Source organism: Anthonomus grandis, chromosome 2, assembly GCF_022605725.1.
Source record: "Anthonomus grandis grandis chromosome 2, icAntGran1.3, whole genome shotgun sequence".
NCBI classification, from domain to species: Eukaryota; Metazoa; Arthropoda; class Insecta; order Coleoptera; family Curculionidae; genus Anthonomus; species Anthonomus grandis.
This window is the reverse complement of record NC_065547.1, coordinates 38,835,382-38,852,455: the sequence shown is the minus strand read 5'-3', so window position 1 is coordinate 38,852,455 and position 17,074 is coordinate 38,835,382. Positions and strand designations below refer to the sequence as shown.

At 32.3% G+C, this 17,074-nt stretch overlaps 1 protein-coding gene across 2 annotated transcripts in view; it reads right to left on the bottom strand.

Annotated features, from left to right (window-relative positions):
• LOC126746338 (GAS2-like protein pickled eggs) overlaps nucleotides 1–17,074 on the bottom strand; it is a 223,629-nt gene that overhangs the window by 11,326 nt on the left and 195,229 nt on the right. For both annotated transcript variants that reach the window (XM_050454567.1, XM_050454559.1), the window contains exons 7-8: nucleotides 8,817–8,924; nucleotides 1,320–1,492 (exon numbers count right to left, since the gene is read on the bottom strand). In XM_050454567.1, the coding sequence (XP_050310524.1) occupies nucleotides 1,320–1,492; nucleotides 8,817–8,924 (281 nt within the window). The remainder of the gene's footprint in view (nucleotides 1–1,319; nucleotides 1,493–8,816; nucleotides 8,925–17,074) is intronic.

Sequence of the window (17,074 nt, the reverse complement as noted above, 5' to 3'; positions counted from 1 at the left end):
ATGCAGTTCAGTCATATTTTAATTCAAAGCAGCAAAGTAGCACATTAAATGTAGATTCTAAAGTAAACCGAAATGCAACCGAACTCTTTAAAGACAAGCATATTAGTCGTATACTAAGTACTCGTATGAAGGTAAATTCAGAGATTAAGATCATGCAAAAATCACTCTCATTAAATCTGCTCAATATAGCTGTAGTATAATAATTCCTGGTTCCTGGTGATCCTGGATCTAAAATAACTGCATTATATAACTGCATAGCACCATGTAGTTTAAGTATGTTTTTAGCACACCAAACGCCCAAGTAATTTCGACAGTTCTAGAGAAATGAGCAGTCTTTAATGCTATTTCCGCTGTAGTAAAGCTTTGTAAATAAAGTCATTAATATACATAAAAACCAATGTGTATCAAGGTTATAACCCTGTGGTGCACCCGAAGTAGCAGTACAAGAATTTGATTTAAATAATTAATATTTAACAAATTATGATCTATCAAACAAATGTAAAACATTAATTAACTGAGATAAAATGCTCTATTAATTTAAATTCGCCAATAACTTAATGCCAATAATAACATAATGATCCATCTGATCAAAAGCCTTTTGAAAGTTAATATAAATGACATGAATATGAGTATCATCATGTATTAACTCACAAACATGACCAGACATAAATCCAGGCTGATGGATAAATTGACTCATAGATAAGACTTTTATTATGGTTAAGCGAGAATTGAAATAAAATAATTTCGAATTTACTTTGAAAATTACAATTTTAAAACGAAAATATGTGTCTTCTTGACCGATTGAACTTCAGACTGTAATTGATTATCTGATCAGAAACCCTGCCTTTCCATATAGGTAATATTTTCCAAATATCTAGAATTTGCTCTATGAACAGAAATACGCCAAATATGTAAGCCAAGAATTAGCCAGGATAGTAACATATTAGCCAAATTAGTTAAATTAACCAAGATCATTTATTCATAGACGATCAGGAATTGAATATTCATGTAACGTATTTTTTGTTATACACACTATGAAACAAAAGTCTATTAAATTATAAAATATCCTGTATAACACAAAAGCAATCAGATATTAAGTAATATACTTCCTCTCCAGTTATTCCTTATTCAGACCACTATAAAACCTTAGTTAAATATAATGAAATTCTTGTATAAAACCTTATGTAAATACTTAATCTCATTTCCATACAAACCATTTAACGACCTACTTATACGACTAATGCGGCATTAAATGTGCAATTAAAAACCCATAAAGTATTTTATAGTATATTTTAGTAAATGCATCATTTTCAGCTTACCTATCATAATAAACATGTGATCCATGTAAGTCGGGTGCCCTACCAGGTACCAGCCTGGCACTCTGGGTTGGTCTGTGCTGCGCCCTGCATCTGCAAGGGTCGTGTTTGTCCAAATAGTGGGCCAAGGTATCCCAGCCACCACCCACCCTGACCATTACGTGTTTCCTTAGAATCTGTAATACAAATAAAAATTCATGAAAGATTTATAGACTGTGCATAAGTGAACAAACGAGCTGTCGTCGAGCTGTCATACTAATTCCATCAGAACGGCAATCGAGAGCCGCAGACGTTTGTAATTGTATCCATGTCGCCGGTCATTAATAAGCATTCAATGCCGACGATCGGATGGAAAAAAAATTCAAGAATGATTAGAGTATTTTCTTTTCTGTTTTTTCCTATCATTAAAATGCTTTGAAGATTCATGAAGGAGAACAAGTTATTAATACCAGGGTATCAGCAATTTTAAAAGGGCATTGTGTAATAGAGTAAACTTGAACATCTACTTGTTTTTGATGAACTGAACAAAATTTGAAACGGTGATATCTCGTAAATGTAAATAAAAATATCGAAAATATATAGGAAAAAATAAGCATTTAATACTGTCCATATTGTTGAACAAGAAGACAAACATCTTCTCCTTCTTTGGTTTCCTTTTTATTAATTTCTTTATTCAATATCACTTCGTTCCGCTGTAATTTTTAAAAAAATCTATAGGTAAAGGGCGTTTTTTTTAGAGGCGGAGAACTTTAAATTGAAATTAAACACAAAATATTTTATTGATATGAACGATTTGCTTTTATATTAAAGAATTTTTTTTTGGCATTAATATTTAAAAATGATTTCGGGCATGTGACGTCCACGGCTCGCGCGTACGTGGCGTAATCTAGAGTTCCAATTTTCACACACTCTTTCCAGTACTGCAGGCTGTATCACGCGTCGTATGTTGCCTTCCAAGTGCTCAAGTGTTTCGGGTTTATAAGCGTAGACATGCGAGTTAACATAGCCCCAAAGAAAATAATCTAATGGCGTCAAGCCACACGAACGAGATGGCCAGTTTACAGGTCCATTCCTTGAAATTATTCGTTGCTCGAATGTCTCTTGCAGTAAATTAATTGTTTGGCGCGCTGTATGGCACGTGGCACCGTCCTGCTGAAATCACATCTCTGCAACGGCTTCCAATTGAGGCACAAAAAAGTTGGTTATCATGTTTCTGTATCGCTCACCGTTTACTGTAACGTTCGGACCATCAGCATTTCTGAAGACATAAGGACCAATGATTCCACCGGCCCATAAAGCGCACCAAACGGTTAGTTTTTCTGGATGTAACGGTTTTTCGCCAATAGCTCGTGGATTCTCATCCCCCCAAATTCGGCAATTCTGCTTGTTTACATAGCCTTTTAACCAAAAGTGTGCTTCATCACTGTACAAAATTTTCATATGAAATCGTGGATCAACAGCAATCTTTCCTTTCGTCCATTCAGCTAATGTACGGCGCAAAAGATGATCCTGGGGTTTCAACTCCTGTACAAGTTGAATTGTATATGCTCGCAATCCGAGATCTTTGCGCAAAATTTTCCATAAAGTGGATGGACATAAGTTCACTAGTTGAGAACGACGACGAATTGACACATTTGGATCATTATCAACACTATGCTGCACAGCAGCTATCGATTGTTGCGTGCGCACTGTACGGCGTCTTACGGGATGCGTATTGTCGACTAGAGTAAAAGTATTGCGAAAACGATCAACAGTTTTTCGAATTAATCTCTCTGAAGGACGATTATGAGCACCATAAAACACCCTTTATACATAAATTTGGAAATTTTCAAGGCAAATATCTCTGAAACTAAAAAAAGTTAGAAAAGAGCAATTTGATACAAATGTTATACAGGTAGAAGAAACTACAACCATCATATTTTAGTACCAAGGTGAGTCACTCCTTGCGCCTGATGGAGTGCATCGAAATTTACACACCAAAGTTTTAAATGTCATCACCCCTTTCGTGATACCGTAAATTAAAGATTTTTTAGGAGTAGTATTCATCTGCACGAGAATTTTTCCTGAATTTTATACAGGGTCAAAGCTAGAAAGGTATGAGTTAAATAAAATAAACTCTGGTTAATGAGGTGTCATTTTATTGTCATTTCATTTTATTAGATACATTCCATTTTGGACTTAACAAAAGTATAATCTATTTTCAAAGTCATTTCTGACCTTTTGAAACACTTCTCTTGGAATAAATGCACAATCTGTAATAATTTGTTGCCAAAGATCATCGAGTGAAACTGGTTGTGTTTTAAATACAACAATTTTTAAGTGACTCCAGAGCAAACAGTCGAGAGGTGTTAGATCTGGTGGTCTCGCCGGCTATTTCTTTGAACCTTTTCTCCAAATCCACTGGAAACGGATCATGTAAAAATTGCCTTATAGGGAATACATACTGGGGTGGCGATCCATTTTATTGCAAAAGTAATAAATCTTTGTTTAGGTTCCTACTCCCATAAATATCCAAATGATTTTCTATTTCTTCAACAATTTTAGCTTGAATGGTGGTTTCCAATATTTCCAAGTAATTTTCGACATTAAAGTTACGATTAATAAATAGATTTGTATATCATTGTGTTAAGTATTTGGGTATATGGGTGAAAAGTAACAAGACGATATACAATGTAAAAGATTTTTTGAAACTAAGTTCAACCATCTACTTTCTGGTATGATCTAAAACCTGCATTCCAACTAAGTGAACAAGTTTTTAATCAGATTTTAAAAAATTATGTTTACTTTTGACTCTTTTGACTGTGAAGTACAGTCTGACACACTTGACTTAAATTAAATATTGATCAATAGCAAACAAAAAGAAGATTTGTGAAGAAAAACAAGTTAGTAACAACAATTTGATTTATGATCTGGAAATGACTTTTTCTTATGCAGATAACGTATATTAGAGAAAAAGGCAACAAAATCGCAACGCCGCTCGATCGCATTGTTAATTCCATCGACACAAGGAACCTTTACCAGTGACGTGGTCAAAAAATATTTACATGATAAATATTTGAAGACTACAGGCAAAGAAGGCGCTATGTCAAAAAACGGGATTTCGAGAAAACCCGTTCTAAAGCATTGGAATCTTAATTTTTTTTGTTGGGGTGAGTAATATTCCAAATAAATGATATACAAATGTAGCTTTCATGTTTATTAATAATGTTTATCTGGTAAATTAAATCAAATAGTAAATAAATTCTACAAAAAGAAGAAAAAGACACCTCATTACAGAAAAAAAGGTAAAAATGCACTTTGTATATTATGATTTATTACAAAACATTATGATACCTAAGTTTTTCATAAAAAAAAATCTTAATTGTCTAAAATTATTAATAGTAGCAATAATTAATTTTTGTGGTGGCCAGTGTCAGGTTCTTGAAAATGGAATGCTGTCAAAGTATTGCTGACCCTCGGGTCCGCAAAGATCTTGTAAATCTTTCCACTTTGCATGACTCAATGGTAATGGACCTAAAATTTTAAATTCCCTATAATAGTAAAACTATTTAAAAATTTGTCATACACTAAACTCACCATCAAATAACAAATCGGGAAGATTAAATTCTCCAGCTCTAAGCAGTTTATTAGGTCGAAATTTTCTGTCTGTTATGGAGCTTGATTCCCACATCCCATTGTAGCTGTTTCTGAAGTAGATTAATTGGGGATGTTCTCTCACAATCTTCAGTTCTCTTATCAGTCTTGTTAAAAAAGGACATTTTTTTCTATATCTGGGCTTAAAAAAGGACGTCCAGTTTCTAAAAAGATCTTGTTTGGCTTCAACAACTTCAAAGGGCATAGGCCTTGCCCTCGCAGATTTGAAGTGATCATACCAGTCCGTGGGTAATTCTGCACGTATTTTTTGGTTAATGAGACCAAAATCTTTGTCACATTCCATGTAACTATGGCCTCTGATTGGGAATGTAATTTTAACTGAATCTAGTTTCTTTTCAGTATGTACTATGTAATGAAGAGCACGAATTAAAGTGTAATTTTTATTTTGGCCTCCACACGAGTCACAAAAAATCTCCAAATGTCGAACATATTCACCAAGAAAGTTAAATAAAAAATGATGGAGTATAGAGCTAATGGAGCCACTACATTTATTTCCAGTAATTTCTGGAGTCATGTAAAACACTGAATGGGATGTGGATAAAACATGAATGTTGAATCAATAGATGGAAAGTTGTCTTTTGTAATAAACATCATTCGTTGTTATATTAGGAACTGGCAGATTTTTTGCGTAATCTAAGCATAGCTTCTAAGATAGCTTCTGTAGAAATGATCTTCTGGCTGTTTCTTTGCATTTCGTTTCCTCTGGTAAAATACTTCTGCTTTTAATTTGTGTAACTTGTTTTCCGTTTCAAGTTTTTTTATGTCTCTCTTTATTTGTTTATATTTTACAGATATTTTGTCTTCTATGCTTCGTTTACTAGCTTTCAATCCTTTTATTTTCGCCAAATGTGTATCACACTCACTGCAGGTGTCTGAAAGCCGAAAGCTATATTAAATTCTGAACTAAATATAGTTCGATGTTTCATATGAAACTTTTATTAGGGGAAACTTCTCTTCAAACATTTTAAACACCTTTTTAATGTTCAAGTTTTCGGGCAAATATACTTTGGTTGTTTTTCTTAGGCTATAGTGCGTCTTACGTTCTTTAAAAGATTTAATATGATCCCGGACTAGGTTTCTGGAGTTCTCTGAAAGCTTATGAGGACGATTCAAGTGTTTGCCCCTGCGGTGACGTGGAGCCTCACCTTTTTGTTTTAAGGACCTTTGAAGTACTTCCAGTTTTTTCCTATCAATGCCATGCATCGCCAAAAAAGCTTTTTGACACACCTGCTTTTCTTGTATGCTTCCATTGGCAGAGAATCTTATTCTATAATGATAGGAGGCATCGTGAAGTACAGCAGCTTCTTCTGTTTTGCGAGGCCTTCTCTGTTTTATTGGTAATACTGTGATTAAACCGCATAAGTATATATTTTGCTCATCAACCGAATTTAATTCGTTAAACCGCCTAATTACCTGTAACCTTTCTACTTCGGGCACATTTTCAAAGCACTTGTAACGTTTGCAACCACAATCTTTGCCAATAACGTGGCCTCTTAAGTTGATTTTTTTCATAACATCATTTAATTTTCCATACCTTTTTTTAGTTGAAAAATTCAAGGCAGGCACTACTACATCACTACTTTCAGATTCCGACATAATTATTATTTTTACATCAAGCACCACGTGTTGAAATAAACAAACTAAGCCATAATTTACTACGAAATGCAAATAAATAACAAAAAAGCAAAGGTTTAGTCTGACTAAGCGCCTTCTTACCCAGCACCGCACTGACATGGCGCCTTTTTAGGCTGTTCGTCAATATTAAAAATTGAAATTACTCCTGACTGAGCGCATTATTATAGCCTGAACGATAGGATAGGATTAGGTTAAACTTTTGAAAATTTTCTAATGGATGGCACTGATAACTCAATTTCCTTAAAAATTGACATAGCGCCTTCTTTGCCTGTGGTCTTCATTTATTATTAATAGATTATGCTTTAAATTATAAATAATATTAACGTTTAAATTTTTTATGTCTTTATTTAACGTACTTCATTAGAGTAAAGGTACTTATTTAATAAAAAGCATTTTTATGGAAATTAAATATTTTATAATTAAATTAGATTTCTTAATAAGTTCTTATTATTCTACGTTTATGATGACGGTTGTCCCTTGATATGATGTTATGACAATATCGGCATTTACTTGTGAAAAGATCGACTTGAGTCAAAAGAGCGGAGAAGAACGTGATTGGATGGAAAGGTGTTAAGTCTAAAAGGCTAGACTATTAGACTATAAAAAAGGAAGAAAACAAAAAAGCGAAAAAGAAGTATATGTAATGGAAAAGCAAAACCTAACAAGAACAACTATAAAATAAATAAAAAAATATGAATAACGTTTATTCAATAAGTTCTGTAAGGTTTTTGTGAATTTTTTTATTGTATACGTCCACTGACAAGTATGTTTTCTTTGCCAAAAAAAAGAAGGAGAAGCAGAAGAAGATAATAAAACTAATGATAGAACATTAAAAGAAAGAAGTTTTAATAAATGAAATAATCGACAAGGTGATACCGACAGTAAACGAAAAACGAAATACAATAGAATACTAGCTATTAAGCTTATGTCACCTTTAGGTAATTTACATTGATTTTAACAATTAATATCAAGCAAATGTCCTTAAAAAGGGATTATAAGATTCTATATTATATTATTTTAGATAGACGATTGTAAAGAGTCCAAATATAAGGAAAAAAAAATAGTCTTGTTATATCTGTGGTCCCAGAAAGAGCTGCTTTACTCGGATAGGACTCCGGATAAAACTCGCACTTAATAATCAATAAAATATTATAATTTAGTAAAAACATTAATAAAATGTTTAATAACTTAATATCTCACCTATCTCCATTTCTCCTATTATAATGCGCACATCTTCAGGAAAATATTTAAACTTTTTCTAAAGATGTTAACATGCTAACCATGAGTAAAAAGTTAAATTAAATGTTTTGGTGAATTGGTAAAATGATTTCAGTCATATTACGATCACATCCCATTAAGGTTGTAGTAGATGGTTATAGTAGATTAAAAGTGATCAAAAATGAGTCAAAAAGGGAAGAGAATGTACAGATTAGGGTTTCATATAGATTTTTAATTCACTTAAATATAAAAACTTGAGAATAAATCAATAGGCAAGGAAAATAAGAAGCAAAAAAAAGGCATGATAAAAAAACAACCTGTTCTAATGTTACAAAAGGAAATTAATTATGTCTATAAAGCAATATTACGAAAAAAAAAATAAAATAGTAATGATTACATTAGCGTAAGATAGAAGATGGCTGTGGTAATGCATATACAATAGTCGCCCTAAAAATAAAATAACTGTTTCGCACCACGTTAGGTTTCTCTTTTTTTTTCTTTCATAATCGGCAATAAAAACATTTCAAGTAATGACATCATTCCAATACTTCATCAGAACATTTACATCTCCCGTTTTTCGAATTATAAATTGCTTAGAAATTATTTTACATAATTATAAATGATTTTTACATAACTTTACCTGTAACGGAATAGATAATTCAATACGTGTATTATCTGCATCTGTTTTTCGTAACGTTGTTCTCTCGAAAAATGCAAATAAGTTGAGATTATTTATGTGATACGCGAAGTACATGTCAGAGCCGTTGTTGTATTGTTTCGTTTCAATTTAAAATAATTTTTCATGGGAAAATGGCCAATTTGTAGTAAATCTTATATTACATAAAATAGACGGTAATTATTTACCCATAAGAACCAGATTGGGGATAATTATATCGAGAGTAGAATTTTAAATTTTATATAGAATTAGAACAAATTTCATTAAAATTGGCAGCTGCGTGGTGAATTTAAAAATTAAAAAAAAATTATACTTACTCGAACGAAAATCAAAACTTTAGTGTCTCCGATTCTGTATTTTCCTTCTGAAACTCTGATCATAGGAAATTGGGTGGGGCAAGTACATTCTGCTACCAAATCTCTAACCTGGAAAAAAAGTAAAACAATTCATTAGCATTCGAAAAGTTTAATCACAGATATAATAAAACAAATTGTCTCAATAAATTGGGAAATATTATAATATGCAATCACAAAGTATAAGGTTGAAATTATTTTGTAAATTTCTATAAGTCTATGAATTTTTTGTTTTAATTTTTTGAATATTCAATGTAATAGGAATATTCTTTTAAAATATTCACGTCTTTATTTTTAAGACAGTTGTCATTTCAGAAAGAAGCGACATTCCCTACCGACCAGTTACTATCGAAATTGCTAACGTTTCAGACCATATAGACCATCCTCAGGTGACTACATATAATCTATTAAAGGACAATCACGTACATATTTTGGATAATGGAAAGCATAGATTACCATTGCATAAGAAATACAGGGTGTTTCAGATCTATGAGATCAAACTTCTGGGGATTGTTTAGTGCAACAGAAGAATCCATTTGAGTATAGGAACCCATGTCCGAAAATGCGTTACTACGCCACTACGGCCCTAAGACGCGTTAAAAGTTATAAAAAACATTAATTACCTAAATAGGATCTGCTGCATTTATTTTTACCTTTTGTACATGATACCATAACAACAATTGTTTAAAATCAACGCTTATCAATGTCAATTCTCAATGTCATGTTTAAAAATTTTATAGCTTACAATTTTTAAACATTTATTGCTAATGGAAAACTTTACCAATCAAGAATTGGCGAACATGCGGAGCAACAAAATGCAGTGCACGAGCAGCGTCGCGGTTGTATCATGAACGTTATTTCGAACGACAGCATCCTGGATACAAAAAGTTTATTGCGGTTCATCGGCGGCTCGCTGAGACAGGCATGTTTAAGACCAAGATGCATCATACTGGTGTTGCTCGAACCGTAAGAACGGTCGAATTTGAAGAAGAGGTGCTTCAGCGAGTTGCCGATGAACCATCAAATAGCACACGTGATATCGCTAAGAATATGAATACGAGTAACGCTTCTGTCTGGCGGGTACTACACGAGCAACAACTCCATCCTTACCACTTCCAGAAAGTTCAAGGCATGACTGCAGCCGATTATCATCCTAGAGTTCAATTTTGTCGATTGCTTCTGGATCACATCATTGCACAACCAAATTTTTTACGATATGTTTTGTGAACCGATAAAGCCTCTTTCATAAGAGACGGTATTTTTAATAGTAGGAATAGCCATGTTTGGTACGGCTGGTTTGGTTTGGCTGTCAACGTATGGGCAGGCATTGTTGATGATTATTTAATTGGGCCATACCGTCTACCGGAACGGTTAACAGGACCTATTTATCTGCGTTTCTTGGAGGAAGTTCTCCCAGAACTCCTTGAAAATGTTCCACTAAACGTTAGACAGCAAATCTCGTTTCAGCATGATGGAGCGCCGGCTCACTTTGCTGTTCAAGTACGCGAGTATTTGGCTCAGCGGTTTGGGCATCGTTGGATTGCCAGAGGTGAAGCAGTTTCTTGGCCTCCTAGGTCACCCGATTTAACGTCGCTCGATTTTTTCTTGTGGGGACATGTAAAGTCTTTAGTCTACGAAACTCCAGTAGAATCAAAGCTAGACTTAATTGGACGAATAACAGCAGCATTTGAAATCATTCAAAACGAGGATCAAATTTTTAGTGTAGTCCGCCGAAATCATGTGCGGCGTTTAAATCGGTGTATTGAGGTTGGAGGAAGAAATTTTGAACAATTGTTGTGATGGTATCATATACAAAAGGTAAAAATAAATGCATCAGATCCTATTTAGGTAATTAATATTTTTTCTAAATTTAAACGCATCCTAGTGCTGTAGTGGCGTAGTGACACATTTCCGGACATTGATTCCATAGTTCTGAAACACCCTGTATTTTAAGGTCTTGATTTGTATCGTTCCTGGCCTTAAAAATCATTATTAAAATGTTTCTTTCTTTTATTTAAAAATATTAAATTATCGATATCGTTTTAAGCCCTGTAGTTATTTGGCAGGAGATTAATCTTTTTATATTATTAAAAATACTAGTTATATTATTTTAATTTTTGCTTATTTATATACAAAATGTAGCTTTAGAAATTCATGCCCATATATCGTCTAATAATTTTTATTGTCTCACGAAGTAATAGCTCATAAGATTAAGCACGCACCACAGCCACAAAGAGAATTATTAATTAAAGTCCGGTACGGGTTACAATTAGCGACTTAATCAATTAAAATACTATTAAGAGTTTTTCCAATTATGGTAATATACAAGGAGGTACACAAGCGAACAGAAATTAATAGCCACTTAAGCCACTTTTAGATCGTTTTCGTTAAACGGAATAAGGAAGTAAAATTAATGCGCAATTTGAATGTTTGATTTGAAATTTTGATAGGACATTTTGAAGAGGTGAAACTCGATATGATGGGAACTACTTGAAGAAATATAGAAACAAGTGAAATTATCAAAAAAATTGCTACTTATGACAAGAGTTGGACATAAATCAGCTTAAGAAAGTCCACATTCTTCGGTAAATAGAAAAGTAGTAAACTTTTCGTTTCACAACGAAAAACAAAAGCCATATATGGTTTAGCTAATGACAAAAAATTCTTCCTTATTGTTTGCAAATTTTCTCGTATTCGATTGTGCGGTTACTGTGGTATACGATGGACATTAAACACTAACGAGTTTTTATGTTAGAGATTATTTAGTTATAGTTATCACATATCTTCAATATGGATGGTACCCAAAAAAATTATTGGATATTATTAAAAGCTTAACAAAAATCTGAATATTTCGAAAACTCGTGTAACGATCTTATTAATTTTTATTTCTTATAAAAGCTGATGAAATTCTTTAGAAAAAAGATTTTTATGATTATTCTTGCAGATACAACCCTTCTTAAGGAGTTTTTAATCATTTGAAAAAATCTCTTCACCCTACCAAACACTTTACAAACACCTAAATATATTGAAAACTTATTTAACAACTTTATTAATTTCAATTTCTTATAAAACTAAATGAGTTTCTTTAGTCAAAAAATTCTATATTTTAAAAACTAATGTAATGAGTTTATTGGTTTTATTTAAGGTTTTATTTAATGAGCTTCTTTACCAAATATGTGCTTACAAGTTTTCTTTTAAATACAAATGTTTTCGAATTATTGAATAGATTTTAAATGAAGAAAATTAACAAGTCTTGATACTGTCAAAGGCTTTACAGAAATCTTAATATATGATTGGTCTTGATTTCTTATAGAAGTTAGTGGGGTTCTTAAGGGCCATTATAATTTTACTTGTTTATTATAGCCAGTCTGGAGTTATTAGATAGTTTTTTATTAAATTGAAAAGACTTCATTTTATCAAAGGTTTTACACACATCATATTATTATGAAAACTAATTTACTAATTTTATTGATTTTAATTTCGTAAGGAAAGGTCATGAGCTTCTTTACCAAAAAGGTGGTTACAACAGTGGAGATAATGCAGAAACTTTTTCTAAAAATAATGTTTGGCAAGGAAAGGCGATATCCAAGCGATTTACTGTTCAAAGAAAACCGCTTATTAGATATTCACCAAATCTTTTGTTTTAAGATGCTAACAAGGCAACACAAAAAAGAGGACCGAACTACAAAACATTACACACGATCACAATACTAGACAGTTTAAAAAAGAAACAGTTTTAAAAATCGACTTCAAATCAATAAATCAACAAATTAATAGTATTAGCACGAATATCTCAACCATAGAAATTTATTATTTATTGCATGTGAACAATCTATATACAATTTATAAATAATTTCATTATAAGGCTCTATCAGCTAGTGTTATGTTAATCGACGCTCTTTTATACCCATAATAATAAAACTAAATTTTGGTATTCATTATTATTGATTCAACTGAACGACTCATTTCAAAAATCACCTCCAAATTCCGTATCTCGTCGCACTCGCCGGTCGCAAAATTTTGAATTAATAAAACACATTTAATGATCCTCACGATTCCAGTGAAAGTAATTTTAATTTATAGAAGTCAGGAACGAAATAACGTACCGTTATGGATGTTAGTGCCTAAGCTGCATGCCTTTATGCAGATAAACTTATTGGGCATAAAACAACGTAATATCGCCGCGATTTAGGGGCAATTACCGCGACAATCGATACGCGATACAGTCATTATATAAACTTTTGCCCATTGTTATTGTTGTTTTTCTAATCTTTTAAGTCATTTAACGTTTTATGGTTTTTTAAGTGAAATTGTTTATATTTTTAAGAAATTATATTTTTATTTTTCTCGTCTTATTAATCAATCATCAATTTTAACGCTTAACAAAAATGAAAATATGAAACTGTTATTTTTTACTGATTCAATGTTTAATATATGTTTTATAGCTATTTAATTTGACATATTCAAAATGTATTTTTTTTGTTGCTTTTTTTGTAATAAATGTTTGTTGTTTTTTGGTCTTAATACATATTAATTAAGTGAGTTATTTAAATTTATTTTTTGAACTTATTAATTTATTAGCGTTTTGTGACCGTTGTAATATATTAATGCTTTTTTTCTCTTTTAAATTTCCCACGAATCTTTGGTTATCTCTTTTTGAAGTGAGTTTCTGTACTTTTTCTCATCTAAATCTTCCCAATTTCCATTCCAATCTAAAATTTCCCAATTTTTTTAATTAAAAAGAATTAAATAATTAATCATATTGTCCAAAAAGCTGCAATTATCATCGATAAAGAGCTTGCTCGTTATTGTAAAAATGTAATGTGCGAAGCTTGGTTTAGACATAACGTTTCACCTTACATCTTACCTGTCAGTCAAAAGCATTCAGCATGATGCTTAAAGCACTAGCGCACATACTTGAGAGTTTTAATGTACGTTTTTTTATCAGCTTTTAGTAGGGCTTGGAGAAAAACTCTTTTGTCGATAATAGCGTTGTGTCATAATGAAATAAAAAAAGAGAAGCTTTTGGACATTCACGATGGTCAAGAATGTAGTTGTTGAAAAGAGAAAGGTTCTTCTACGTAAATTTAGTGCGAAAATTACGTAGTGAGCCTGAAGATTTACATAATTACTTAACAAGGGATATGAAAATCTACATGTATCTATTCCGGTTAGTGAGTCCATACATACACAAACAAATCACTCTCATGCAAAAAGCAATTTCGCCCTAAAAATTCACAGCTACATTAAGGTTCTTAACAACAGGAAGGAGCTACAAAGATCTTGAATTCATGGTGATGAGTTATGCTTGATACCCAAGACGGACTCTCTCTTTCTCTCTGTACACCTATATTGACCAATTTCAGATCTGTAATCCTGTTACTCCAAGACGGATCTCTTTCTCTGTTTATAGCCTAGGTAACCAATTGGAGATTTAAGAGGCTTTTTTTTTAAATTGAGTAAGAACACTCACTATTTTTCAAAACGGATTAGTTCGGTCATTTTTAATTGAGGACCAACAACGTTTTAGCAAAACGATCAACATTTTTATTGTTATTCGATATGAGTCTGGCCTTTGTGCCATATACAAATTTTTCCAGGTCAACCATATTTCAAATTATACTGACTCAATTCTAGACTTGGTATTAACACTTTCCTTAGATGCAACTGTTTCCTGATCTGTGGAGTGTGGTCGTAACAGAAATTCAAATGAATTGTATTTTTAATAGGGACTTTAAATCGGTTAACTGGGAGGCCATTTGGGATTTTCTATCGCAGTTTGACCTCGATACACAGTTAATGAATTTAACTTTGAACGATATGTGAAAATTCTATGAAATTGCACCGCAATCTTCAGTTAAAGAAATATTCTACTAAAAAATTTCCATATTCGTTTTCATCAGAGTTAAAAGAGTTAATAGTTGCAAAGAAGAGGGCACACAAGAAATGTATGAATTCACAATTAGATGCCGACAAAAAAATCTCTTGGGAATAATCTGCGAAACTTTTGAGAATTTGTAAACAATAAAAAATACAACACTGCAGTCCCTCAAGAGATATTTTTCGAAAACTTTAAATGCTCTTCTCCTATCGATATAGTCATGCTTTCTAGGTATTTTTCCGAAATGTATAGCAATGAACCACTTAATTTTAACGATCCTGTATCTGCAAATCAAGTTATAATTAATTCGAATGTTTCTGAGTTGGGCATAACAATCTCTGACATTTATTCGAGGCTTGAGAGGGTCCTGGCCTCAATAGATTGCCTCTTATCTTCCTAAAACATTGAAGCTTTATTATCTCAACACCTTTGCTCATATTATTCAATTAATCACTAAAAACGAGTGTTTTCCCTGATTTCTAAAATCCAAGCTTTGTAACGTACATGCAGTGTATATGAACTTCAATAAAGCTCTTGACCGCGTCAGTTATCCAATTTTGTTAATTAAACTAAGCAAGTACGACCTTACTGGTTCCCTATATCTGTGGCTAAAAAGTAATTTATCTTAATGTAGGCAGATTGATAGACTGTCCAATTCTGAAGCAAATAAGTACAGGTTTAATCTACAGTTTCGCAAGGATCCCACTTGAGACCATTACTTTTTAACATCTTCAACTATGATATTGGGAATTCTTTCATAAGCAGCTACTATCTGAAATTTGCAGATGATCTCAAAACTTATCATAGAGTCTCAACTTCGGATGATTGCCTCAAACTTCAGGTTGACTTGAAATGACTTGCTACTTGGGCATCGCTAATAATATGGTCCTAAATATCAGTACATGCCATTCCATATATTTCATTCGTGGTACAGGTCGGCTTAATAAGCTGTATACTGTTAATAGCGGTCCTCTGGAAGTTTTATCTAGTGTAAAAGACCTTATTATAACTTCAGACACTCATTTTAGTTTTTCTCCTAATGTCACAACATTAGGTTTGTTCTCACAGCAGTAAGAAACAAGTTTTAAACAAATAAACCTGCGCAATAGAGTAAAATGCGTTCGCACAGAAACTTCTGATCGGTTTCAAATCAAAAGTTTGATGTTCTTACACAAATTTCTGATTGTCATCTGATAGTCAGACTTGTTTTCGGATTTATTTCAAGCAAAGTGTCAGAGAATTCGTGTAGCCAGTCAACGCTGATCTTCGGAATATGAACATAACCTTTAAATTGTTCTTTGTATTTTGTCGTTTTGTATAGTACCTGATTCGTTTTGAAAAATTGTATTTTAAATTGTTGAATTAGTCTAAAAATACACCTTAAGGAAATGAGTGATTTTGAATCGTCGAAAGAATCTGATCAGAATTTTGTTGATTCTGAGTTATGTTGATTTCGACACAGACTTTTAAAGATTTACTTGAAAAACGGATAAGGCCCAAAAATCAAAACTATTTTGATAAAACTGAGTCCCAATTTAATAGAATAGAATTTCTCGACCATTTTAGAATAAGCCCTGAAGTAGCAAATAATCACACAATCTTAAACTCTATTAAAATTTTAATAATATACAGCTATTTTAAGGTTGTAGTGATTTTTTTTTGTTTATGTTTTATTTATTTTTCTATTTTCCACTGGCATAAAAAAGTGAGGTTATTTTTCTTTTCCACTCAACCCGTATTTGATGTTCGCACAGACGGTTTCAAATCGATCAGAAGTTGTAATATTTTACGTATGCGCATCAAGAATGGTTTGGAAACTTGTAACAATATTGCAGTGAGAATAAACCTAATCATTCTCTTTATACTACATAAATACTAGATTTCATGCACTAGTTCGTCCTCACCTAGAGTGTGGTTCATGTGTTTGGCCACCTGAATAAAACAACTACATTCAGATAATTGAACAGATGCAGCACCTTAGAACATTAAAAGACTAGAATCAGTAAACAACAACTTTGTTTGAGTCCACTCTCAGGATAAGGGGGTTTTTTACAAACATATTTACCGATTCTGTGTTGTCAAGTTTACATATATTTTCGAAGAGGAAATTTTAAGTCACAGACTAACACATAATATAATTTATTTGTATTAGATTTTGGATTAAAAATAAAATGTAGAAATAGATATAACCTATTCTAAATATATAACATCTTTAAATCCAAAAAAAAATTACATCCTTTTTACTAGCTCTTCTAAAAAATGTGACATGGCAACAATACCGCAAGCATAAGCGAAATGTCATCTTGTCAAAGTCAAACGGCTTCGTGGTTACATGCATTTG